Below are 26,950 nucleotides of genomic sequence, written 5' to 3'. Positions count from 1 at the left end.
AAACCACAGAACTTATATGCATGTACACATAACCAATGGACATGGACAACAAAGCTGGGTACAGGGTGGGGGGGAAGAGGAGGAGGGTGTCAATGGGGAAAAAAAGGAGAGACATCTGTAACAAAAATAAATTAATAAAAAATTTTAAAACTAAATTAATTAATAAAATAATAAAAAGATAGATCACCTCACCAATGCAGTCAGGCATCAGTTAATCCACTGAGGGCCTGAATAAAACCAAAAAGGCAGGAGAAGGGCAAATTTGCTCTCTTGATCGAGCTGGGACATTCATTGTCTTCTGCCCTCAGGTCAGTGCTCCTGGTGGGACTTCTCCCCTCCATGATCATATGAGCCAATCCCTCATAATAAATAAACATATATGTTTATACTTTATATACAGGGGTAGAAAAAAGTAGGTTTACAGTTGTCCGTATGGACAAAGACACGCAGGTTACGATTATTACAATAGCTTTATTAACGGAAAAGAGTGTCCCTCACAACCTACTTTTGCCCACTCCTGTGTTTATATATCCTGTTGGTTCTGTTTCTCTAGAGAATCCTGACTAGAACATCTTATTCTTAAGAATTATCTCAGGGCACCTGAAGACTAGAAATGTGAAAATTGAGTTGAATTTTGGACTGAGAAAGATGTTGAAAGCAAGCCACAGTAGAAAAGCACAGATATGGAAATATGACATAGTGTTAATATCTCCAGCGCCCTTATCAACATGCATTTCAACTCCTCAAACATCTGAGATTTGTGCAAGGGGAGATAAATCACTTTAGTATCAAAGATTCTACTGAATTTAGATATGAATTAGATAGATCCTGAGATTGTAGTAATGACAAATCCACATATTTCAAACGTCCACGGTGGGAAAATTAGCTAATCAAAGAATCAGTGATACAGATTTGTGAAGGGAGAAGAAGCAAACAAATTCACAAAGAACCCTACCTTTCGATTCACATTTGATGTGGAATTTGAAAATTTCTTAATTCTCACTTGGGGAGAGTTATGGTCTGAACTCAAAGTTGTCATTTCTAGAGAAGCAGAGCTAACACTTGGTGTTCTGGTTCAAACCCTGTAAATGACATTGGATTAGTCTCTGACATTTACAGTGAAATGCACACTGTAGGTCTAACACCACAGTATGCCACATACTCCAGTTTTATTTTATTCATTTATTTATTTTCTTTATTGATTTTAGAGAGAGAGGAAGGGAGAGGGAGAGAGAGATAGAAACATCAATGAGAGAACATTGATTGGCCACCTCTTACATACCCCCCACTGGGGATTTGGCCCACAACCTGGGCATGTGCCCTGACCAGGAATCAAACCAGTGACCTCTCGGTGCATGGGTTGATGCTCAACCACTGAGCAACACCGGCCGGGCATACGCCAGTTTTATATATTAAGAGCATGATTTTTTTGTGTAGTTAAAAACATTTGTTCTCATCACAAGAAAAAAATGTGTAACTACAGTGGTAATGCATCTTAATTAACTTACTGTGCTGATCATTTCATAATATATACATATATCAAATCATTTCATTACATTGTACACTTAAAACTAATACAATGTTATATGTTAATTGTATCTCAGTTTTAAGAAAAGAACATTTAAATACATAGACTAGCCTAAAATCAAAGACTGAATGGAGTCACAAGTCAAGTAGTTTAACTCTATTAGCACTTAAGATTTTTCTTCACGGATGCTTATTACATACTTTTAAAAAAAATTAAATCTCCAGAGAAATCTCTAATCAACAGTGTTATTACTCACCCTACACTCTGTCTTTCCTCCCTTTACCCTCCAAACATTTGCAAGAAAGGGGGCGACTTTTCTTTTCTTTTTCTTTTATTATTCTTTCTTTTATTTTCCTGCTTACCTGGAAAAGACAGAATTGACTGTAACGGTTTAAAGAGCTTAGTTTGGAGTCAGATGGCATGGGTTCAGATTTCAGATTCACATGTGTTCGTGTGAACTTGAGTGAAGGAGTTCAATCGGTTTAGGGCTTAGTGTCCTCATATAGATGATGGAATAGCAACAGTACCCACCCCGTAGGATGGCTGTGAAAATTAAATGAATTGATGCAAGCCAAGTACTTGGAACTGTGTGGACACATAAGTGTTTCAAAAATGTTTTCAGTAGCAACCCACCCATAGTTCCTAGCCCCCGTGAGAGCATCGCATTCTGGCCAGCTGAATCATTTTGCAAAGTCAAGAGAAGAAAGGGTAGAGAGGGGGCAGCTGTCAACATCGGAGGCCATGTTGCTGAGAATTAAACTGTCATGTGAGACCCAAGAGTTCAGTGATTAGGGTCAACACTGAGTAATATTGACACTCCTTAAAGGTGAGGCATCAGTCAATTGTTCTTCAGGCAATGAGCAAATTGTAACAAATATGGGAAATTAGGGGTTATGTACTCAACAAACGCTAATGACTGACTACTTGGCCATGGTGAAGAATCCTAATTGAAGACCACATAAAATAAACTTTTAAAGGCTTTCAGAAGGTCGAACAAATAACTCAGGACCAGAGCAATTAGCATTCAAAAACAAGTTATTTAAACACAAACAAGGAAGAGACTTTGGGAAGTATGTAAATAATAGCTGGCCAGGGCTTATATAAGGCCCAATGTGGAAGTCATCGCCAAAACTAGAAAATTCTCCAAGCAACCCAACTCTCAACACAACTCCTGTCACCATGGCCTGCTGCACCACTAGCTTCTGTGGGTTTCCCAGCTGTTCCTGCGGCACCTGTGGCCCCAGCTGCTGCCAGCCCAGCTGTTGCCAGACCAGCTGCTGCCAGCCCAGCTGCTGCCAGCCCACCTGCTGCCAGCCCAGCTGCTGCCAGCCCACCTGCTGCCAGACCAGCTGCTGTGGGACCGGCTGTGGGATGGGCTGTGGGACCGGCTGTGGGACCGGCTGTGGCACTGGCTGTGGCCAGGCTGGTGGCTGTGGAGCTATGAGCTGCCGCACCAGGTGGTGCCGCCCTGACTGCCGCGTGGAGGACACCTGCCTGCCCCCCTGCTGTGTGATGAGCTGCACCCCCCCAACCTGCTGCCAGCTGCACCATGCCCAGGCCTCCTGCTGCCGCCCATCCTACTGTGGACAGTCTGCCTGCCGCCCAGCCTGCTGCTGCTACTGCTGCCAGCCCACCTGCTGTGAGCCCACCTGCTAAAAGCCCACCTGCTAAAAGCCAGGTTGCTGATTTTCAACCTGAAGTTTCAGCTTCCAACTCAATCCATGAACTAATTACCTCTTCAGCCATGCCTGGACCACTAACAAGTTCTTGAACTTTTATTTGGCTTTTGTTTTGGGGGTTACCAAATATTTGAGCCTCACAGATCTGATCTCCCCATTGAGGCTGCCAAAACACAAATCTGACTCAAGAAATGGGAACACCAGTTTGTGTTGGGATTGACCTTCCACAAGTGTCTGACCCCATGCTCCAGGGCTCAGTGCCGCCGAGGCCGTGAAGAACCATCTGTACTCCTCAGCAACACTTGCCTCCTACACTCCACCATCCTGCCAACTGCACTTCCCACAAGAGGGGCGTACCATTCCACGGTCTAATAAATTATATCTATTTGGTGCAGCAGACATATCGCTTTCTCTTCATTGAGTGTGCTCCTGATGTCTATTTCATAGAAAGTCATACAAAACACTTTAATCTGGTTTTGCGATCCCACACATTTCTTCTTTTCCGTTTATTGATTTTAGAGAAAGAGGAAGTGAGAGAGAGAGATAGAAACGTCGATGAGAGAGAACATCGATTGGCCACCTCCTGCATGCCCACAACCTGGACATGTGCCCTGACCGGGAATTGAACAGGTGACCTCTTGGTGCAGGGGTCAGCGCTCAACCACTGAGCCACACCGGCCGGACCACACTGCTCTTCTTATACAATGTTAGGACATTTGATCAGATCGGATGGAGGTTAATCCCCATACAAAGATCCAGCAAAAGCAGTGCTAGGGGCTCAGAAACGGCACAGCTCGGTGGCCATATCCTGACTTAACACATTGCTTTCACACCAGAAAGCTACCGAAGTCAGGACCTCTGACTCTAGCGCCAGAGTAGGAGTGATTTTTCATGTCTATTAGAGGAATTCTCTTTCAGGCAACAGTTCCTTTACACGTGGTCTCACAGAGTAAAGCAAGAGAACTACAAGTTGGGGAAGCCTCTCTGAGGGAATATGCTTTTAATTAGATGGACATTTTTACTCCCAAAACTTCTCCCCTGGTTTCTAAACTGAAAGTGAGGATAACAAAGTTTTTGCTCTGTTTTTAGAATCAACGTGTGTACTTTGGCTTAAAATGTATACTTAACAGAATTACACACATATTTATTATACATATCCATTCACGTATATATAATACACATATATGACGAATTGATACACATTTAAACACAAGTATTACAGAATATTTCATAAGTTTGGGTGGTTTTGAAGACAGGATCAGGATTAATTAATGGCTCCTTGGGATTAAAACTGGATGAGACTGAAGGTATTATTTTTTATTAAGAATGTTACTTTGGCCCTGGCTGGTTTGGCTCAGCGGTTAGAGAGTCAGCCTGTGGTCCAGAGAGACCCGGGTTTGGTTCCCGCTAAGGGCATATGCCTCGGTTGCAGTTTGTCCCTGGCCCTGGTTGGTCGAGCAGGTGGCAGCCACTCGATGTGTCCCTTTCACGTCAATGTTTCTCTCTCTCTCTCTTCCTCTCTCTCCCTCCCACTCTATCTGAACAAGAAAGTAGAATAGTGTCCTCAGGTGAGGATAAAAAAAAAAAAAAGAATATTACTTTGGCGCTGGCTGGGTGGCTCGGTTGGCTGGAGCATCACCCCATACATCAGAAGGCTGTGGGTTCAATTCCCCGTAAGGACACATACCTGGACTATGGGTGCCAGCACCAGTTGGGGAATGTAAGGGAAGCAACTGATCTCTCTCTCTCTCTCTCATCAATAAACATACCCTCAGGTGAGGATAAAAAAAAAAAAAGAATATTATTTTGGTTACAATTTACAATGCTTTATTCATTCAAGGGTTAATAAAAATTAAGTAATTAGAAAGCATGAATGAAGGATAACATGTAAGCAATGTCAGTTTTCCCGACATAGCACCTAGAGACACGATCAATCCAGAAGACACCCCTTGAACAACAGAATAAAAATGAAGACACATCTCTCCTCTTACCCCTCTGATTCCACCTACTGACAACCTTCAGGTGTCACTACCTAACAGCTCCTGATGAGAAAGGAAATGGACAAGTGACTTTGGTAACAGGAAATCTAGTTGTTTACCATTACCATACGCTGCCAACCATTCATTCCCTCTTCAATTCAACAAGCACATACTGAGCATCTACATGCAAGGTGGTGCGGAAGGTAATGAGTAGAAAGCAAGGTGAACCAGACATGGGCAGATCATGCCCTTAAGGAATGAATGATCTGGTGGAGCAATGACACAATTTCAGCCCTGGAGGTGTCATCTCATCTTACAGATGACTAAAGCAAGGGACTAAGCAGAGGGACTAAGTGACTTTTCTGAGGTTCGGTCACTTAGAACCAGTTTGAGAAGCTTATTTGGTTTAATTAATTTAATTCTCAATTAAGAGCTCAGTTCCCTACATCATGGGACCACCTCTAATCACCTAATTCTGTACCTGCTTAAAGTCACTTTCAGCTTAAAATTCTATGATATTTTAAAATTCAAAAGCTCAAACTAAAAACAATTGAGTACTTATCAGTAGGAGATGACTGAATAAGGTGTGGTGTGCTCAGACTCTGCAATATTACATATTTAAAAGAACTAGTAATAATATGTATAGAATTAGCCAACAACTCGGAGAACCTAGATGAAATGAGTAATTCCCATCGAAACTGAATCATAAAGAAATAGAAATCTGAACAGAGCTATAACTAATAAGGAGATTGAATCAGTAATAAACAACCTCCCAACAGAGAAAATTCCAGTATCAGAAAATTCCAGTATCATGAATTCTACCAAACGAACAAACAAACAAACAAACAAAAAAAATAAGACCAATCTTTCTCAAATTCTTCCAAAAAATGAAAGAGGGGAAACACTTCCAAACTCATCCTATGAAGCCAGCATTATCCTGATACCAAAGTCAGAAAATACAATTATAGACCAATATCCTTCATTAATATTGATGCGATATTCCTTGAAAAAATACTATCAAACAGAATCCAAAAGCACATTAATAGGATATACACCATGACCAAGTAGATTTTCAACATATGAAAATCAATCAATGTGATACGTCACATAGCAGAATGAAGGGGGAACATATGCTTATCTCAATTGCTACACTGAAAAAAATTGATAAAATTTAACAGTCTTTTATGATTAAAAGACAAAACACCACTCAACAACTAGGACTGGAAGGAAACAACCCCAACATAATAAAAGTCATATATGAAAAGGCCACACTAACATCATACTCAGTGGAGAAAAACTGGGAGTTTTTCTTCTAACATCGATAACAGAAGAAGGATGCCCACTTTTACCTACTCCATTTATCATAGTATTGGAAGTCCTAGCTAGAATAATTAGGAAAAAAAAAGAAAGAAAGAAAGAAAGAAAGAAAGAAAGAAAGAAAGAAAGAAAGAAAGAAAAGTTATCTAAATCAGAAAGAATGAAGTAGTCTCTATTTGCATATGACATAATATTATATATAGAAAACCCTAAAGACCACCAAAAAAACTGTTAGAACTAATCAACATATTCAGTAAAGTTTCAGGATACAAAATCAATGTACAAAATCAGCTGCATTTCTATACATTATCAACAACCTATCAGAAAGCTAAATTAAGAAAACAATCCCATGTACTATGGCACAAAAAAAGAATACTTAGACATAAATTTTACCAAGGAAGTGAAGGATTTGTACAGTGAAAACTATAAGACATTGATGAAATAAATGAAAGAAAACAGAAATAAATGGAAAGGTGTCCATGCTCATGGCTTTTGGTCCATACTACCTAAAGGAATCTAAAAATTCAATGCAATCTCTATCTAAAGTCCATGATGTTTGTCACAGAAATAGAAAAAATCCTAAAATTTGTATGGAGCCACAAAACAAGCAAACAAAAACAAATAGCCAAAGCAATCTTTAGAAGGAAGAACAAAGCTAGAGGGATCACACTTTCTGATTTCAAATTATGTTATAAAATTATAGTAATCAAAACTGTATGGTACTGACATAAAGGCAGACATATAGATAAATAGGAAGGGCAGCCCAGAAATAAACCAACACATATATGGTCAAATGATTTCCAACAAGTGTGCCAAGACCATTCATGAGGAAAGGTCAGTCTTTCCAACAAATGGTACTGGAAAAACTGGATATGTACATGCAAAGAAGAAGAAGGAAGAGGAGGAAGAGGAGAAGGGCGAAGGGGAGGAGTGGGGAGGAGGAGAAGAATGAGAAGAAGAAGAAGAAGAAGAAGAAGAAGAAGAAGAAGAAGAAGAAGAAGGCCTCTACCTTGTACTATACAAAAAAATTTAACTCAAATGGATCAAAGACCTAAATGTAAGAGCTAAAACTCATAATAGAAAACATAAGGGAGAAAAGTTTCATGACATTAGATTTAGCAATGATTTCTGGGATATGACACCAAAAGCATAAGCAACAGAGTAAAAAATAGGTAAATTGAATTACATCAAAATGAAAACTTCTGTGCATCAAGGGACACAATTAACAAAATTGATAGGTAATCTACAGAATGGGAGCAAATATTTACAAATTATATATCCAGTAAGGAGTTAATATTCAGACTGTATAAAGAACTCCTATACTCAACAACAACAACAATTAAAAGTTGGGCAAATGATATGAATGGACATTTCTCTAAAGAAGATATACAAAGGGCCAACAAGTGCATGAAAAGATGCTCAATGTCACTAATAATTGGGAAAATTCAATTTTACCACAATGACATACCACCTCACACCCATGGCTACTCTCATAAAAAGCAACAAATAAAAAACCAAAATGTGTTGGCAAGCATGTGTAGAAATTGGAACTCTTGTGCACTCTTGGTGGGAATGTAAAATAGTCCAGCCACTATGGGAAAGCAGTTATTAAAAAAACTAAAAATAGAATTACCATATAAAGTAGCATTTCCATTTCTAGATGTTTACCCAAAAGAATTGAAAGCACAGTCTTGAAGAGATATGTGTACACATGTTCATGGTAGCTGGTAGAGGAGGTAATCAAGAGAACGTGACCACTGGTTGACTCAAGAGCTGGACCCCGGCATTCCAAGGCTCGTTCCCTCCCCTGCCCCTAGAATGTCCTCGCTGCCTACCATTCCCACAATGTGAGCTGTTGAGAGAGCAATGCGTTGTTGAGACCTCTGGAGGGAATACATCACGAAATCCAGTTAAAGCCTCCATGTAAACTTTTAAGATTTGGCAGGCAGTTGAAGTGATCTGCTTATTTTGCTATCACCCAAGATAAGCCTCATAAGTAAGTTCCCTTGCTTTTTAAACCTGCCCTCTGCCATTATGGAGTGCTCTGCCTCTTTCTTTGGTCTCTCCTTGCCCTTCGAATATGAGGTCCAGTTTGCAAACCAAAAGCAGTATTGATCACATAGCCGAAAGGTGGAAGCAACCCGAGTGTCTGTTGATGGATGAATGGATAAACAAATTATAGTGTATGCATACAATACAATATTACAGATGGAAGAGAAGATGGGGGTGGGAGGACCAGATGAAAGAAGGTGAAAGATTAGCCAAAGAACATATAGACATAGCCCATGGACACAGACAACAGTGTGGGGAAGGCCAGAGGGAGGGGGAGCAGAGGCTGGGTGGAGGTGGGCAAAGAGAGGGAAAATGGGGGATATCTGTAATAGTGTCAACGATAAAATTTTTAAAAGAAAGGAAATTCTGACACATTCTACAACATGGATGACCCGTGAGAACATGAAGCTAAGTGAAATAAGCGTGTCACAAAAAGACAGACACTGTATGATTTCACTTGTATGAGGTACCAAGAGTGGTCAAATTCATCAAGACACAAAGTAGAACGGTGCTGCCAAGGGTTGGGGAGGGGAGAATGGGAAAGTGGTTTAATGGGTAGAGAGTGTCTGCTTCACAAAATTAAAAGCATCCAAAATGTAAATTTACTTAACCCTAGTGAGCAGTACTCCTAAAAATGATTAAGATGGTAAATAAATGTTATGTGCATTTTACTACCATTAAATGGTTTAAAAATAAATATGTGTAAGAGACCCCCAACTTTACTGACTTAGAAGATAGATGTGTATATGCTGGTTCATGTTTGCAAAGACAGGAAGAAAAGTATTGAAGAGAAGCCACCAAACTTAATCTTGATTAGCTTCTGGAATACTAGTTTTGGAAGGGTGTGTGTGTTTTGGGGAAGGGAGGGAAAATATTAACTTTTCTATGTGTGCCTTTGTACTGTTTGACTTGTTAAAATGTGTGTTCATGACTAGCATATATTTTTAATTTAGCACAGTCAGAAAACAATCTACAAGCTAAAGTCATTAAGGGTCTTGTTTGGGAATACGTACACTGATGGCTGAAGACAAAACGCCCTTTAAAGTTCTGAGGCTAGAAAGGCACACTCATCCTAGGTGGCTCACTTCTTTAGGATGTTGATGAATCAAGCTCATGTTTCGATGACACCAATGCTAGTTATCCCAAGCCCAGACAACTCGTTTATGAAATCATGATCCTAATTGAGTGACCACCTACTAAGAAAATGCTCAGTTTCCACAAACTCTGCCTAAAGGTCATCAAAGGACAGATCCAGCAAAGCCAGTCAGGGCAGTGGTTGGCTCCAGTTACGTCTGGCGTGTGACTGACATACAAAGGAGCTGCCATGCTTGGCTTCAGTAATGGGCCTTCACTTCATCCACAGGGCACAGAAGAAACATAATGAAAATTAATTGAGCAATGACCAAAGCAGGCTATTGAAATGTTATTTATAACTTTCTAAACAACTCAGGTATTAGCCAATTAGAGACTGACTTTGCAAACAGCATCAAGGAAAGATGCTAAACGGTAGGAAAATAGGTGTCGCTAGGTGACTATATAAAAGGCCAGATGTAAAAGGTGCAGTCAAAACTCAGACACTTCTCTTAACAACACATTTCTCAGCCCAACTCCTGCCACCATGGCCTGCTGCACCACTAGCTTCTGTGGGTTTCCCAGCTGTTCCTGCGGCACCTGTGGCCCCAGCTGCTGCCAGCCCAGCTGTTGCCAGACCAGCTGCTGCCAGCCCACCTGCTGCCAGACCAGCTGCTGCCAGCCCACCTGCTGCCAGACCAGCTGCTGTGGGATGGGCTGCGGGACCAGCTGTGGGACCGGCTGTGGGATGGGCTGCGGGACCAGCTGTGGGATGGGCTGTGGGACCGGCTGTGGGACCGGCTGTGGGATGGGCTGCGGGACCAGCTGTGGGACCGGCTGTGGCACTGGCTGTGGCCAGGCTGGTGGCTGTGGAGCTATGAGCTGCCGCACCAGGTGGTGCCGCCCTGACTGCCGCGTGGAGGACACCTGCCTGCCCCCCTGCTGTGTGGTGAGCTGCACCCCCCCAACCTGCTGCCAGCTGCACCATGCCCAGGCCTCCTGCTGCCGCCCATCCTACTGTGGACAGTCTGCCTGCCGCCCAGCCTGCTGCTGCTACTGCTGCCAGCCCACCTGCTGTGAGCCCACCTGCTAAAAGGAAGGTTGCTGGTTATTTAAGAATGAAAGGAGACCGGCAGGAAAACTGCCTTGATCTCTGAAGAAGTGTTCACCTTTACTTGGATGCTAAGTATCACGATGTTTCTAAGCGCTCAGAAATAACAAGTCTGAGGATTTATTAGCTCACTGAAAACATGTATCAATCAGAGTGTCCAATCAGTGACTCTGTTCTCTTCCCTATCTCTTGCTCCCCATACATTTTAGACTGGTTTTCTCCTTGAATATCCCCTGTTAATTTCAAATAAAATGTTTAAATGTGCTAAGAAAACTGAGTCATTTTCTTCCTTCTGTCTTTTAGTTTGTCTCCCTTTAGCTGAAATTGACAAGTGGATTTGCATTTTGATAATAATCTTAAAACATAACTATAAAATTTAAACCAGAAAGATTAAATACAAGTTACAATATGCTTCCATTCATCAGTTAATAAAATGTTCCATGCATTAAATAGTGTTTGTAGTTATTTAAATACATGCTCCAATCTAGTATGACTAGGTCTGTACCAGTAAGGCCACTTTTAGTTAAAATATCCAGGTTGATCAGAGCTACGAGATTTCTTTCCTTCTTTTTTTTTTTTTTGGTACATGCCCCTAGCGGGAACAGAACCTGGGACTCTCTGATCCGCAGGCCGACACTTCAACCACTGAGCCAAACCGGCCAGGGCTGAGATTTCTATCTAGATGTACTTCTATCATTTTGAATCTCCTTCCTTTTAATATACTAGATGTTCTCCTTCATGCGTGCCCAATATCAAAGAAATTGTATTGCCTACTAAATAGATCTTAAAATATCTACCAGATACTATCTATCAGACATTATCCATTTTCCAAGAGTATTTAGGTTTTAATTCCTATGCCTTAGGCTATTATATTCTGCCTACTGATCCCCAAAGTGATCTCTAAGTTTCAACTCCCAGCACTCACCCCCATTTATTATAAGCATGTGTAGGGTGAATCATTGGTTTAAATGAAGTTAGAATAAACAGCTTTGTAGATAGCCAGTGAATTCCGCCATCACCATTTGTCAGATACATGCATTCGAAATATGAAACAACTATATATTTTGCACTTTGTAATCCAATTTGAAAGATGTTCTCTTAAGAAGTTAGCACAGCCTGGCTGATGTGGCTCAGTGGTTGAGCGTTGACCCATGCACCAGGAAGTTGCTGGTTTGATTCCCAGTCAGGGCACATGCCCAGGTTGTGGGCCCGATCCCCAGTGGGGGGCATATGGGAGGCAGCCAATCCATGTTCTTGCTCATCAATGTCTCTATCTCTCTCTCCCTCTCCCTTCTTTTCTCTCTAAAATCAATAAATAAAAATTATTAAAAAATTAAAATAAATCCTGGCCGGTTTGGCTCAGTGATTAGAGCGCTGGCCTGCAGTCTGGAGAGACCCGGGTTTGGTTCCCGCTAAGGACACGTACCTTGGTTGCAGTTTGTCCCCGGCCCTGGTTACTTGTGCGGGTGGCAGCCACTCGATGTGTCCTTTCACATCGATGTTTCTCTCTCTCTCTCCCTCCCACTCTATCTGAACAAAAAAATAAAAAAATGTCCTCGGGTGAGGATTTAAAAAAAAAAAAAAAAACTGCAAAAAAAAATTAAAATAAAATAAAAAGAATTTAGCCCAGATGTAGACCAAAAATCCATTTTACCAATTAATTTTCCATTATTCTCAAGTATTTGAGTGCAATATACAAAACATAACATGACAAAATAGTAGACACTTTAAGGCAAGTATTTTCCAAGTTATTTACAAGCTCTCAGCACTTAATTCTGCCATTTAATTAGTAGCAAAATAAAGTAAATGGCAGCGTATTCTTCTAAAGGTCATAACACCCAGGTGTTTTTCCTGAGCCTTGGTTCAACTATCAACTGCAGAAAAAAATTTCCAGCATTTCCTGGTCTCTTTGGACAATAACAAGGACTCCTCCATGAGAGGTACTAAGCATGAAGGTTCTACTGATTGAGTGGTCTAGGCATCCATGAATCATGCCTTCCTCCGCCCGTTCAAAATCATATTCAGTAAATAGTAAGGTTCTACTGGAAACGAAGCACTCTGCTAGCTACTTTTATATATACTATGTCATTTGGTTCACAAGAGAAGATTTTTGGCCTGAAATACAAATAATATTCTCACATTTCCAGTTGGTTGAAATAAAAGGAACTACAGCGGGATTTTTATTTGATGTTGGAGTAAATGACTTGTAAATTAAATTATGCATGACAGAAGGTACTCAATTCAGTGGATGTCCTGATGTCCTAAATTCAAGAGAATTTAGTCTACATACCCAAAAGAAAAGAATTATAGTTATTTAAAAAAAAAAAAAAAAAAAAGGAGCACAATTATCCTTAGCCTTCGGGGTCTGGACAGAGTATCACATGGAACAAACACCTCCATAAAGCAAGTGTGTTGACATGGACAAAAATAGGAGGACTCTTTGAACATGGAAAACCACAAACCTATTCCGAAGGGCAAAAGACCGATATGAGGAGTCCAAATGAAACTATAAAACAAAGTAATTTCTAAACTGCTGCTCATAATGTGTCACACATATTTCAATGTCAGCCAATCAGAGGCCCACTGAGGAACACATTTAAACAAAAACAAGGAAGGTATGTTAAGAATCGTATAAATAGCAGCTGGCCAGGATATATAAAAGGCCCAACACAGAAGTCACCAACAAAACTCCTCCAAGCAACCCAACTCCTGGCACCATGGCCTGCTGCACCACCAGCTTCTGTGGGTTTCCCAGCTGCTCCACTGGTGGGGACTGTGGGTCCAGCTGCTGCCAGCCCAGCTGCTGTGGAACCAGCTGTGGGATGGGCTGCGGGACCGGCTGTGGAACCGGCTGTGGGATGGGCTGCGGGACTGGCTGTGGCACTGGCTGTGGCCAGGCTGGTGGCTGTGGAGCTATGAGCTGCCGCACCAGGTGGTGCCGCCCTGACTGCCGCGTGGAGGACACCTGCCTGCCCCCCTGCTGTGTGATGAGCTGCACCCCCCCTACCTGCTGCCAGCTGCACCATGCCCAGGCCTCCTGCTGCCGCCCATCCTACTGTGGACAGTCTGCCTGCCGCCCAGCCTGCTGCTGCTACTGCTGTGAGCCCACCTGCTGTGAGCCCACCTGCTGTGAGCCCATCTGCTAAAAGCCAGTTGGATGATTTTCAATTGCCCAGGACACATTTATCTCCTCAACAACCTTGGACCACTAACAAGTTCTCAGCCTTCTATATGGGTTTTTGTAATGGGTGCTACCAAGTAGCTGGGTTCTAGCTGACCCCATTCTACAGTGAATACCTTGACGCTCCACTGCGGACACAGGAACGCTTTGAACCCACCTGCCGATCATCAGAGTGCTTGGATATACTATTCCTGATTTTTCCTGCAGGGTTGAAAATTACTGCCATATTGTGGATTTTGTCCTTGAGAACTGTCCACCGTCTAATTTCCCCTTGCTTTGTGATCTACTTTTAGCTTCTGTTTACATAAAAACTTTCCGACATTAAAGGCACCAAAGTAGAGCTAAGTGACATTCCTCAGATGTCACCAGAGAGAATGGAAGCTCTTCATCCAACATTCGGCTCCTAAGAAGTAGACCAGTCTTTTCCATATTTCAATATCTTCTCATCATCTGATTCCATCCCTTTGCCGGGGGGGGGGGGGGGTCACCATGACCTTTCCTGTTGGCTATTTTAACTTTGTCTGTGAGTCCTCTGTCAGTTCTTAATAAATGTTAAGTACTAGGCAAAGAAACCATGGTCAGTGTTTCCACTTGGACATAAAATGGGCTAACTGCTTCTAGTTCAAGAAATACACTTGTTTGTGTGTGTGTGTTTGTTTTTCAAAGAGACCAAAGCCATATATAGTGTATTCATTCAATAAAAATGTACTGACCACCACTTCTAAAGCAGGGGGTATGGGAATCAGAGGGATGAAGAATTAATTCTTATTCTTGAGGATCTTACTATCCAGAAAGAAAAAGGAGATGTGTGAAAACAGCTACATACAATGTGATGAGATAAATTGTATTTTCTTAGAAGTTGGAAGAAAAAAAAAAAACTCCCCCTACCTTAGAGATAGATGCTTTGGTGACCAATATGCCTCAGTAGTTCGACTTCCAATAGGTTCGTGTACGTGGGGCATGCATGGTGGCCACCCCCCAAGCTTAGAAGAAGATGTGAAACAGTTACACATCAGACAAAGAGAAAGCAGAGAGCCAGTCAGGAGGTCATGAATACCACTCTGTAATCCCTCTACATGAAGCTGTCACATCCACACAGTCTCGGGTGGTCAACGTCCCTGCGAAAGCCAGCGAAGGAGCTGAGCTCCAGGTCTGCGTGGATTCAAGGGGGGTGAAGACAGCCCAGGAGCCGGCAGCGCAGGGCAATGACGAGAAAGGAATGGCCCAGGAACCCTCGGAAACCGTGGAGAGGTTCAGGGTGGATCCTGCAGTGGGAAGTAATATCTTAGGTGTGTAAACCGCCACGAAGACAGGAAGTCAGAAACAGGGTTTCAAAAAGAAAGAGATCAAGTGAGGACCAGCCAGGGCTCTGCTGGGGTCAGCATCAGGGAAGACCTCCCAAGGGAGGTCATCTTGGAAGTGGGCCCTGAAGATCATTCTAAACGGAACAAAAAGAGTGAGTGAAAACAAGGCCAACCTATACACCGATTACATTGGCTCAAAGCCAAAGCAATGACACCGAATACTGGCAAACTGTTGGTGCAGCAGCAGGAACTTTCGCTCACCGCTGGTGGGGAAGCAGAGCGGCACCACCGCGTCAGAAGACCGCGTCTTACCAAGCTGAGCACAGTTCACCATACGACGCAGCAGTTGCTCCTCAGCATTTACCCCAATATGTTGAACACACATGTCCAGCCCTGGCCGGTTTGGCTCAGCGGTTAGAGCATCGGCCCTCAGACCAGAGTCACGGTTCAATTCCAGTCAAGGGCAGGTACCCTGGTTGCAATTTGGTCCTCGGCCCTGGTCAGAGTTGTGTGGGAGGCAATCAATCAACATGCTCTCACATGGATGTTTCTCTCTCTCTCTCTGTCTCTCCCTCCCCCCCATATTCCCCCCCCCCCCGGTCTGAAAATAAATGGAAAAATATCCTTAGGTGAGGATTTTTTTTTTAATTAAAAAAAAACACTGCCCTGGCCGGTTTGGCTCAGCAGCTGGAGCATTGGCCTGTGGACCAGAGAGTCCCGGGTTCAGTTCCCGCTAAGGGCACATACCAAAAAACAGAAAAGCATGTCCATGCCAAAACCTGCCTATGAATGTTTATAGCAGCTTAATTCGTGATTGCCAAAAACTGGCAGCAACCAAAAATGTCCCTCAATAGGTGGATGGATAAACAAACTTTGGTACATCTATTCAACAGAATGCTATTCTGTGATCAAGAGAACCGATTCATCGAACCCCAAAAGGACATGGAAGATTCTTAAATGCCTATTGCTCAATGTGAAAAGCAAATCTGAAAAGGCTGCTTACTAGGATTCCAACTCTATGACAGTCCAAAAACTGCAAAACTGTAGAGACAATAAAACATGGCCAGAGTCCTGCCTACTATGCCCCGCAGATGCCTGTCGTACCACACTACAGACAAGCTTATGCATTTAAAAAATAACACAGAGAGAGACATAGGACTGGCCTAGGAAATCTAAGCAGAGGCCAGCGGTGGGTCGCTCCTCCTCTTCACCCTGACTCTTCCTCGTCCTTGAAACACAGACACGACTCCAGGAGCTACAAAATCCAAGAGAATGACATAGCTGAGCCTGCAAACCAACGCTAGCAACTGCCCAACTGTGAAAAGAATAAGTCCTTTGATCAAGTCAATAGTTATGAGCTTTTCCAAAACTGGAAATCTAAAACATGCCTTACTGCTACACTATGCAAGATGGCAACTTCCTATATATGATGCCAAAGACGATTGCAGGTGCATAAACAGCTCAGGGATGAAAAGGGACATCAATTATACATCATAAATTTGAAAGCACAGGTAGGGTGCATTTTTACTGAGGCTCATTGACCATAATATGAGTAGATGGATAACAAAAAAGACTAGGAGAAAATATGGGGGGGAGGGGGAGGTAATAAAGGATGGAGAAAAGAACAAAAAAGAAGAGAAAGTACCTAATAGAGAACATAAAAAAAAAAAAAAAAGACAAGGGACAAGCAGAAAAGGAGGAAGAATGATGGGGAAGACACACATGAAGGAGAAAGATGGGGACCTACGTGACCCTGTGAGTACCATATGCTGTGCCACATGCTAAATATAATACAGGGATTTTACTTCATTTAGTGCTTAAATCAGTCCTGTGAAATATATATTGTTATTCTGGCTTGTAGATGAGGGAAATCAGTCTAAATGAAGCTTTAAAAAATAATAATAATAATAATAATAATAATAATAATAATAATAACTGAAGTCTGAACTCAATTCTGTCTGACTCCAAAACTCACAGAAAATGAAATTCAGGAACTAGAGGTAAAGGCAAGTGTGGGGAAGTTCAGCAGATTTAAAGATGACTTGTTTGGAAACTGTGGGTTTGAGAATAAGTTCCTCTTTGTGCCAGGTGTTAAGTTATTATCTCTCAGCCCAACTGGATGACCCAGGATACTCTCCCTATTTTAAAGTCAATGAATTAGTAACCTTAATTACATCTGCAAAGTCCCTTTTGTTCTGTAATGTATCTACAGCTGTGGAACCAGGGCTCAGGATCCGTGGGAGCAAAAAGTCTGCCCTTCACAGTGAGTACACTAGTACGTAGACACCAACTCCTAGGGACCCAAATGTTACTCCAGTCCACTATTGAAAGCGGTGGTTTATGGCGGCCGGATCATAGTTAAAAACTTAGCCCACATTTTAATCACAGTGGACCCAGTAGGTCCAGAGATCAATTCCCCAATCTGTGAATGTACAATTGGAATAATCATGCTTGACAATTGGCAGAGTCCCCGCACTCAGGCTTGGGAACACAGCTCAGATGGTAGGAAGGACCAAGCAGAAGCCCCTAGAAGGTCTCCTCATTACATGAGTAGTAAACCATGGATACTATATCCATGGGGAAATTTTGATGAGAGACTTAAATAAAGCCAGGGTGGTGATATCTAGCATCTCCCCATTTACATACTTGTTTGTCCTATGGAAAGAGCAGACAAATCTTAAAGAATAACAGGACAATTATTGATTATTATTTTAAATGAATGCAGGGAGTGGCCCCCACTGAAGCTGATGTTCCAGGTCGAGTGGGAACCGAACCCAGGACTCTCTGGTCTGCAGGCCAATGCTCCAACCGCTAAGCCAAACCGGCCGGGGCAAGGTCGAGTATCTTTAATGAAACAAATCGACACAGCCCGGGGCATCTGGTTTGCCGCTTTTGTCTGAAAAATGCCTTTTTCTCCATATCAGCGCAAGAAGTAGTTTTACAAGGCACGACTAACAACTTTCCAAGCACTGCCCCGGGCTGGGTCAGCTCTCCAGTTTTCGGCCGTAACTACTCAGGAGAGGTCATCTGACCTCCCACACATCACCTCCCTCCTTGGCACTGATGACACCACACTCCTTGTTTCTATGAGCAGGATGTAGCAAACACTTTCCACGTCTTAGTAAAACACGTGTGGACCAGGTTAGGAGATAAACCCCACAAAAACACAAAGTGCCTACAACCCCAGCGAAGTCTCTTGAAGTCAATCCTCTAGAATATGTTGAGACTGCATTTCCAGAGGGAAAGAAATACTGTTGCTCCATGAATTGTCTTCAGTTAGAGAAGCACGGCCTTGGGGTGGGCTGTTTCGGATGTTGAAGTCAACATATACCACTTGAACCCACTTACTGATAACCTGGCAGATAGTAGCACCGTCGGACTCAGCCCTTTCAGAAAAGATGTAAACCACCCCCACCAGGTAAAGAACCCCAGCAGCAGAGGTCTTGGCTGAGGGTAAAGAAAACATGAAATGAGTAGAAGGAAATGAGTTGTAAATAGTAACTATAGTCTTGTAACCAAGGGGGGGGGGAGCACTATAGAAACTATGTATATTTTCTTGTTTTCCTTCCTTTTTCCTTCCCTTTGTTCATGTCCTGTCCTGTGACACAAGCCAGTAAACTTCATGTGGACCTAACTTCACTGAACACTAACATCGGTCCTGTGAAACAGACACTGTTGTCTTGGTTCTGTCAATGAGTACATTAAGTCTACAGAAGGTTAAATGACTTGAAATCAGGATCACGAGACGTCTGCACTGCACGGTCATTACAGCATTAGTCACACTGCCCATGACATGAAAGCAACCTCAGCACCCATCAATGGATGACGGATGAAGACAATACATTTACATACCATGCAATATCAGTCAGACATAAAAAAAAAAAAAAGAAGAAAGAAATCATGCCATTTTCAACAACATGGATGACCATAAAGGACATTATGCTTAGTGAAACGAGCCAGACACAGAAGAACAAATACTACACAATTCCACTTATATAAAGAATCTGAAATCATCAAACACATAGAAGCAGAGAGTGGAATGGTAGTTACCAGAGGTTTGGGGGTGGGGGAAATGAGGAGGTGACAGTCAAAGGCTACAGAATTTTATTAAGGAAGGAATAAGTCTTAAAGATCTACTGCCCACCATAGTGTCTATAGTTAACAATACAGTATTGTATACCTAAAGATGTGTTAAAAGGATAGATATTAAGTGTCCTTATCACACACAGACAAGGGTAGGAGGACGCTTTGGAATTGATGAGCGCGTTTATGGCATTGTTCGTGGTGATGGTTTCACACATGTGTACTTTTCTCCAAACTCATCAAACTACATACATTAAATATGTACAACTTTCTGTGTGTCAATCAATCTCAATCAGGTGTTTTTATTAAATAAGTAAATAAATAGATAGGTGAATAAATGACATTACATAGTTTGCTTATAGTCACACAAGCTCATAAGTAAAAACTGAAATATGAACCCAACTCGGACTCCACAACACATGGAGAGAATGAAATCAAGGGACTGAAAGCCAAGAGCGGTGTGGGCAGGTTCGGCTGACTTAGGCACAGCTATTCTGCAAGCCGAGGGTTTGTCCCAGTTGGTAAGTTGTTGTCGGGCAGCTTCCAGGCTTCACGCCCTCACTCTGGCACCCAGCTGCCGGTCCTGGCCGTGCTCTGCACACCGCAGGCTCCGCCAGCTGCTCCCTTGAGGTTCGGCCACTAGGGGGTGACAGAGGGAAACAACAAAGCTGGAGGAGGAAGCAGGGACTTGTTCCTTCCTTTCTGTTTTTGTTTTTTCCTGCTTCATCAGGGCTTCCTGTACGCTAGTGGTTCCCAGGATGATCGCCCCAGTAACACGTCTTCATTACAGCAGCTACAGATATGGGGAGAAGTCAATAACGACCAAAAACCCATCTACTGTCAGGTCTCCCTGGCTTTCCGCAGCAACACCCAAATTTAGTTTGCTGTTTTCTCAACACTTGTAGAACCAGCTGGCTGCACCGCCTGGGAGTCATAGTAGCAGGGAGCAGCCAGGTCTCCTGAAACACCTGAGTTTCAGCCCCGCAGGGCAACCCGCTCTCTGCATCCTGTGTTTTCCTTCCTTCCCTCCTCCCTTTAAAGAAAGGATCACTCTTAGGGCTGTCTGCATTTCCTACATTTGTGATATCTCAGTGTCCTCTTTCTTATCCTCTTAATACCTCACTAACAACGTAGTTTAAAATTCTTCCTATGAAATTCGCTCCATTCAAATAATGGGAATGGTTCTTCTCTCCGGACTGGACCCTAACTGTTAAACTCTTACTGCCTTTTAAAATTCACTTTATTTAGTGAACCATTTGTTCAGAATTTTCACTTACTCCCTTTAATCATACTAGCTGATTACAGGGTTGGGGGTGGGGAGACAGTCTCTGGGCTTTGGAGGTGGCTGCCAGAGAATGAAACATTCGAGACCTGGCAGAATCCGGCTGAGGAACTAGAAATGCTACTCAGCACCATTGAGTTCTGTAACTTCCAGGGAGACCTGACAGCAGGCAGTTTCTTGTTAGCTGCTGACTTCTCCCCAAAACCATAACTCTGACTTAAGAAACCTGCTTTCCATCATGATTATTCAAATTGTATTGAACATGTACTTTCTCAACCGGGCTCATTTTATTTTATTTTTTATTTTTCTTATCCTCACCCGAGGACATTTTTGCATTTATCTTGAGATAGAGCGGGAGGGAGAGAGGGAGGAAGAGAGAGAGAGAAACATCGATGTGAGAGAGACACATCGAGTGGCTGCCACCCACACGACCCCAACCGGGACCGGGAACAAACTGCAACCAAAGTACGGGCCCTCAGCAGGAACTGAACCCGGGCCTCTCTGGTCCACTGAGCCAAACCAGCCAGGGCTCCACCGGGCTCATGTTAGTGAACACAGATACCTTACTTGACTGGATGTAATTCTCTGCTCTACCTGCATATTCTATAGCATACAATGATACATGAGGGTTAGACTGAGAGCTCGGGGGCCCCAGGAAAACAGGCGACACTTCCAGCCAGCAGACGCAGGCTGAGATGCTTGTGCCACGTGACTAGGTGCTGTGACACCCCCTCTGGCCGCTGGAATGGGAACATGCCTGTCCCAGCGACACAGGGCACCCCTTTTAGGTTATATATGCCTACACAGCCCTAGCCAACATCAGCTGTGCTCAAAACAGCATGACCTTGGTTGGAAAGAAATCCAATCTGAGAGCAATTCTCAGTGCCGGCTAACACACCGGCAAGAGCTGTGTCGGTCTTGACGATGACCACACACTGGAGAAAACGTCCTGATGCAACGGCAAAGGGGCCCCAAAGTCTGCCATTCACCCAAGCCCAGGATCCCCTGCCTGCACACTCAGCAAAGTGGACTTTCTGCAATGGAAGGGTGGTGGCGATGGCAGTCCCGACACCAGGCCTTCTTTCTGCCGATCTGTACTATAAAGGAGCTGACCAGAAATGTCAAAGATCGCGCGATTCGGGAAGTAAAGACCACGTTTGTTACTTACAGGCATTTTTATGAGGATGACACATTGCAAAGGTCCCGATACCCTGCGTTTGTGAAGGGAGGGAGCACTCCATCAAGCTCCGGGAGACCGAGTGGCCTTGAAGTGTGAAACCTGTGAGCACTGCTGACACGGGAGGCCGTCACGGGAGGCTTCTCGACAGCAGCCCGGAAATCCACCGAGTTGTGGGGAGACGGATGTAGGTAAGTCACACGGAGGATCACAACAAACTGTGACTAACACACATAAAAGTGACCTTTTCTCTCAGCCCGGAACTGAGCAGTAACCACATCTTTATGTGTGTATTGGGGCGTCGCAGATCTTCAGCCCTGCTCCCTCTCCCCAGGTCCTACCCTGAGCTCATCTTTGACCCTTTCCCTACGACCCTACATGGAAGCTTTGGGGCTCAGGTCCCCTCTCACCTATGAATAAAGCTGGGACCTGGCTGTGGTTGGGGTTGTGTGGGAGACAACCACTCGATGTGTCCCTGTCACATAGATGTTTCTCTCTCTCTCCCTCTCTCCCACTACTCTCTCGATCAGCACAACCTACCATCTCCACTTACAAAAATGCCTCCTGAACTCTACCACCTCTCACCGTCCATCAACCACTGGCATCGCCGTTCACGCTTCATCTGACCCACTTACTTGTTGTGCCCGTTTCCACCCTGGCCCCAGTGCAGTTCATTTTCCATGGAACGTAACTCAGATCTTATCACTCCCTGCCGTAAACCATCCAGGGGGTTCTCGGTGACCTTCGAATAAAAGCTAAATGCAGAACCACCTGCACATTCCTCCGCGGCCTGGCACCTGCCTCCCTGTGTGGCCGCCTCTGCCACTGCACCGCATCTCTCCCACTGGACTCCGGCCACTCGGCAGACTGCCCCCCCTCCCCCCCCCCCCCCAACCAGAGCAGACGTGCTCCCTGCACTACCCAGTCACACTTTGTCACTTTACTCTATCTGTTCCGGCACTTATCACTGTCTGCAGTTCTTATGTATTCATCCGTTCACTGTTTTCCTGTCTCCCCCGCTTGCATGAACACCTTGACAGGGAGGACCTTATCTGACCTACCTATGTCTACATGCTGAGCACCCAGCATGGCTCTGGCATTTTTGCTAAATGAACGAACACATGAAAAAGAAAGAATGAACATAATTTACAAGTATATAAAATATAATTCCACAGAAGTACTGAGCTATATTAATAAGTGTGAGGTATTGCTATTAGATGAGCCATCATTCACTAACTGACTTTCAGATGTTATTTAATACCATTACTCTCTGTCTCACTGTCTAAGAAGTGGGCAGAAGAATAGTCCTTATCTTATAAGGTTGTAAGAAATAAGAAAGAAGAGGTGCATAGAATATTTAGCACGATGCCTGGTACATTGCATACATTCAATAAATGCTAGCTATTACTGGATAAGATTAGGATATTCCAGCCCGGGCTAGTTTCGTTCAGTGGTGAGTGTGTTGGTCCATGGACCAATGACTCACTGGTTCAATTCTGGTCAAAGGCATATAGCTCAGTTGCAGTTCGTCCCTGGCTGTGGTTGGGGTTGTGTGGGAGACAACCACTCGATGTGTCCCTGTCACATAGATGTTTCTCTCTCTCTCCCTCTCTCCCACTCTCTCACTCTAAAGATAAATAGAAAAATATCCTCGGGTGAGGATTAAAAAAAAAGATTAGGGCCCTGGCCCATTTGGCTCAGTGGTTGGAACATTGGCCTTTGGACCAGAGAGTCCTGGGTTCGGTTCCCACTAAGGGCATGTACCTCGGTTGCAGTTTGTTCCCGGCCCTGGTTGGGGTCGTGTGAGTGGCAGCCACTCGATGTGTCCCTCTCATGTCGATGTTTCTCTCTCTCTCCCCTCTCTCCCTCCTGCTCTAGCTGAAGATAAATGCAGGGATGTCTTCAGGTGAGGATAAAAAATAAATAAATTAGGATATTCCAATTATCTTAAAAACAAGAATATTAGTTTTATTTTGGAAATTAGAGTGCCATCCAGATAGCGGTCCCCAGAAAACTGAATGATGGGATGAGAAATCCCAGATAGACCCCTCTGCTCTAGTCCTACACAACCACAATACCCTCCAAGACAGAGCCAGGCTCTCCTCGTCACTCCCGTGGGACCCCCAGGCACCCCGCCACTGCCCCTGCCTTCAGAGTGTCTCCACTCTACAGAAGAGTAGAAGAGAGCTCTAAAACCTCCCCCTCTTGTGGCCCCAAGTCTTCAATAAGCCGGGCCCATCCCTCTCACCAATCTTACACACACCTGACGGGTCCAGAGCAACCCTTCCAGAGTGAGAGGGAGGCACACGGCGCCCAGGAGCGTGGACTCTGGAGCCAGCTGCTCCGCCTCAAGAACCAGCTCCATCGCTGGCTCACTGGTGCCAGCCTCCGCAACGTGGCAGGGACAGTAAGGCTGCACACGTCATCAGCTTGAGGGGGGCACTCAGCACAGGACCTAATGCTTAGTAAGTGACGATGATGATGATGGTCCTCCATTCAAAGCTACAGTCATCCTTCTAAAATACAAACCCAGGCACGGCCCATATGCATTCAAACACCTTTAACTAATGCCCGTTGCCCATCGGATGTTATTTCCAAGTTGTGAGTGTGGAATACTAAACACAGTCAAAGTCCTCCCCACATTTCCAGTGTCGTCTCTCATAACTCTCCTCCCACACCTCCCTACAAGAGACTCAGAATCTGTGCCTTCGCCAACCAATCCTTCTGCCATCCCGTGGCCATCTGCTTCTGTTTCCCTTGCTGACGTCCCCTTCCTATGCCTGCGAAGTTCCTGTTGGAGCTTTAGTACCCACACACATGTTCCCTTGTCATAGCGTTCTCCCCAGATCTTCCAGGCAGTGACCCCAGCTCTAAACTCCCACTTCTTACTTAGGAAACCTGAAGCTACAGCCCTGCGTGTCATTTGCCAGCTTACTTCTCTTCTTTTCTCCTCTCCGACCTCCTCCAGGACGAGCACCGAGGGCTGCTTTTCTGCACCCTGCGTGACCTGCAGCAGGCGCCCAGCCGGCGCGTGTCGGCTGAACGGAGCTGTCTATCCAAGCGGTGATAGCAACAAGCTACAGCCCAGCACAGGGGTCCGAAACCACAAACATTCTCGTAAGAGAGTGACTACACTGAAAGCAGTCTCCATGTTAAGCACTTTTGGATCCATCATCTTGTTGATTTGCATGACTTCTGGTTCCTCTCTATGGGGCGATTTTTAATGATTTGTTTAGAGCCTGTGCCACTGTATCTGAAGGTGGGTCAGAAAACACATACAATACTGACTTTCAAATGATCATCTATCCAAAAATTTACCAGTTAAAATGTGTCCTATTTTAAAGTCTAAAATATCATACTAAGTTTTATGTCTTTCAAATTAAAGAATTTTGTTATCAAGGTTTTAGTGATTTAGATGTATTTTGGAATCTCCCCCACATATGTTCTATAGAACACTATAAAGCTAATCTATGATCACTAAAGTACAAAAATGATTCCATGGTCAAGTCAGTTGGGAGAAACATACATGCTCCATCTCTGTAGTGAAAAGTCCCAGAGCACCTTAGCATAGTAAAGGCTCTGAGAGGGCCACTCAGTATTTCCCAGACTTATTCACCAGAGAAGCCTTCCGTGCTCCTAGGAACAGGTGCTCGCGGAAATCCTTTTGGGAAATACTACACCGTCTGATTTCTAAATGGCTCAATACGGCTAGTCTTTAGGCAAAAATGATCTTAATTCATAACATGGTTGGACAGAATGTTAAAGGACATTCATCAGGGTCACCCACGTAGGCCTCCACTCCCACCTCCGAGCCCCTGCCAAGTCATCATTCAAAGCACGTGTGAAGGAGGAACAATGATCTGTGACAGCTCTGTAAGAAAGTGCTTCTTCACACAGAGCCAGAATCTCTTCCTCTGTAGGTTCCGTCTATCATCTTAATTCAGCTTCCCGGAACCACGAAGAAGAAATCTACAAATCTCATCGCTTTTTCAGCCAGAAAGCCAAAATGATCACCTAGAATCTCCAGTTGCTGGTAGAAGAGCAATAAAACAGCCAACTTCTCTCTTCATCTGAAAAGAAGACAAAAACATGGGGGTGTTGGGAAGACACCCAGCACACCAGGCCGTCATCAGTGACGTGTAGGGATGAGAAGGCAATCACGTGGTGCCTTTGAAGACTGAAATGAAATTCCCGAACAGTGACAAACAACCAATGTGGAGAGTCCCAATCTGACGACAAAACAAACTCCTTTTTATGAGGTGAGGAGTGTGTCTTAGGTAATAAACACTTAAGTAATTAGATGGTTTTTATGGAGATAGCTGTAAACTGAAACATGGGGGAAAAGTCTTGCTAATAGGCTGACGCCCAGAGAGGTGGGTATATAAGAGCCAGAGCAGAAGAGAGAAGCATTGAGACACCAGAGACTCCTCTCCTCAATCTGACAAAAACCCAAGTCTGGACACCATGGCTTGCTGTGTCCCCTGCTGCTGCAGCGTCCCCACCGGCCCCGCCACCACCATCTGCTCTTCTGACAAATGCTGCCGCTGTGGAGTCTGCCTGCCCAGCACCTGCCCGCACGACATCAGCCTCCTTCAGCCCACCTGCTGTGACACCTGCCCCCCACCCTGCTGTATGCCTGACACCTACGTGCCAACTTGCTGGCTGCTCAACTCTTGCCACCCGACTCCCGGGCTGTGTGGGATCAACCTGACGACCTACGTTCAGTCCTGCTGTGAGAGTCCCTGTGAGCCCTGCTGTTAAGCAGCCAGGTCTCTGCACAGGGATGAGCTACTCAGCCTTGTACCCGTCACCCAGCCCTGTCTCTCACTGCTGTCTACAGCGGGCTCACTCTGTCCCGAGGCCCTGGGCCATGCTTTCGTGAACCAGTCCAGCTTCTTCATTCTTTCCTCCATTGGGGAGAGTTGGGGACTTTTTTTTCTATCTTTCAGGCTATTTCACTGCTCTCTGAGAAATAACCATTTGGACTCATTAATAAACTTCATTCTGGCTTAGCAAATACGGCTTTGTGATGATTCCGTCCATGTTCCCTCTTAGGGAAAGCAGAGTGCTTACCTAGACCTGAGCAGCAGGCCATCCTGCTCCCCGAGATGTGCCCCCCGCAGAATGAGAGCTTTCATGGTGGAATCATTGAAAGTTAGACACTGGCTCTTTGTGGTAGGTTAAAA

The 26,950-nt window shown here is 44.1% G+C and overlaps 4 protein-coding genes across 4 annotated transcripts; all 4 read left to right on the top strand.

Moving 5' to 3' along the window:
- The first annotated feature begins 2,707 nt into the window (after nucleotides 1–2,707).
- Nucleotides 2,708–3,184, top strand: LOC118634393 (keratin-associated protein 1-3-like). The gene has a single exon (XM_036268884.1). It carries the CDS (start codon nucleotides 2,708–2,710, stop codon nucleotides 3,182–3,184), a length of 477 nt encoding a protein of 158 aa, XP_036124777.1.
- Nucleotides 3,185–10,173: 6,989 nt separating this feature from the next.
- LOC118634392 (keratin-associated protein 1-3-like) lies at nucleotides 10,174–10,719 on the top strand. Its single transcript, XM_036268883.1, has one exon. It carries the CDS (start codon nucleotides 10,174–10,176, stop codon nucleotides 10,717–10,719), a length of 546 nt encoding a protein of 181 aa, XP_036124776.1.
- A 2,735-nt stretch (nucleotides 10,720–13,454) lies between these two features.
- LOC118634983 (keratin-associated protein 9-3-like) lies at nucleotides 13,455–13,883 on the top strand. The gene has a single exon (XM_036269871.1). It carries the CDS (start codon nucleotides 13,455–13,457, stop codon nucleotides 13,881–13,883), a length of 429 nt encoding a protein of 142 aa, XP_036125764.1.
- A 12,328-nt stretch (nucleotides 13,884–26,211) lies between these two features.
- On the top strand, nucleotides 26,212–26,540 carry LOC118634766 (keratin-associated protein 3-1). Its single transcript, XM_036269516.1, has one exon. It carries the CDS (start codon nucleotides 26,229–26,231, stop codon nucleotides 26,523–26,525), a length of 297 nt encoding a protein of 98 aa, XP_036125409.1. The 5' UTR covers nucleotides 26,212–26,228; the 3' UTR covers nucleotides 26,526–26,540.
- The last annotated feature ends 410 nt before the right edge of the window (nucleotides 26,541–26,950 follow it).

Source organism: Molossus molossus, unplaced genomic scaffold (assembly GCF_014108415.1).
Source record: "Molossus molossus isolate mMolMol1 unplaced genomic scaffold, mMolMol1.p scaffold_m16_p_19, whole genome shotgun sequence".
In the NCBI taxonomy this organism is placed as follows: domain Eukaryota; kingdom Metazoa; phylum Chordata; class Mammalia; order Chiroptera; family Molossidae; genus Molossus; species Molossus molossus.
Note: the sequence above shows the minus strand (reverse complement) of the source record. Positions and strands in the feature narration are given on the sequence as shown.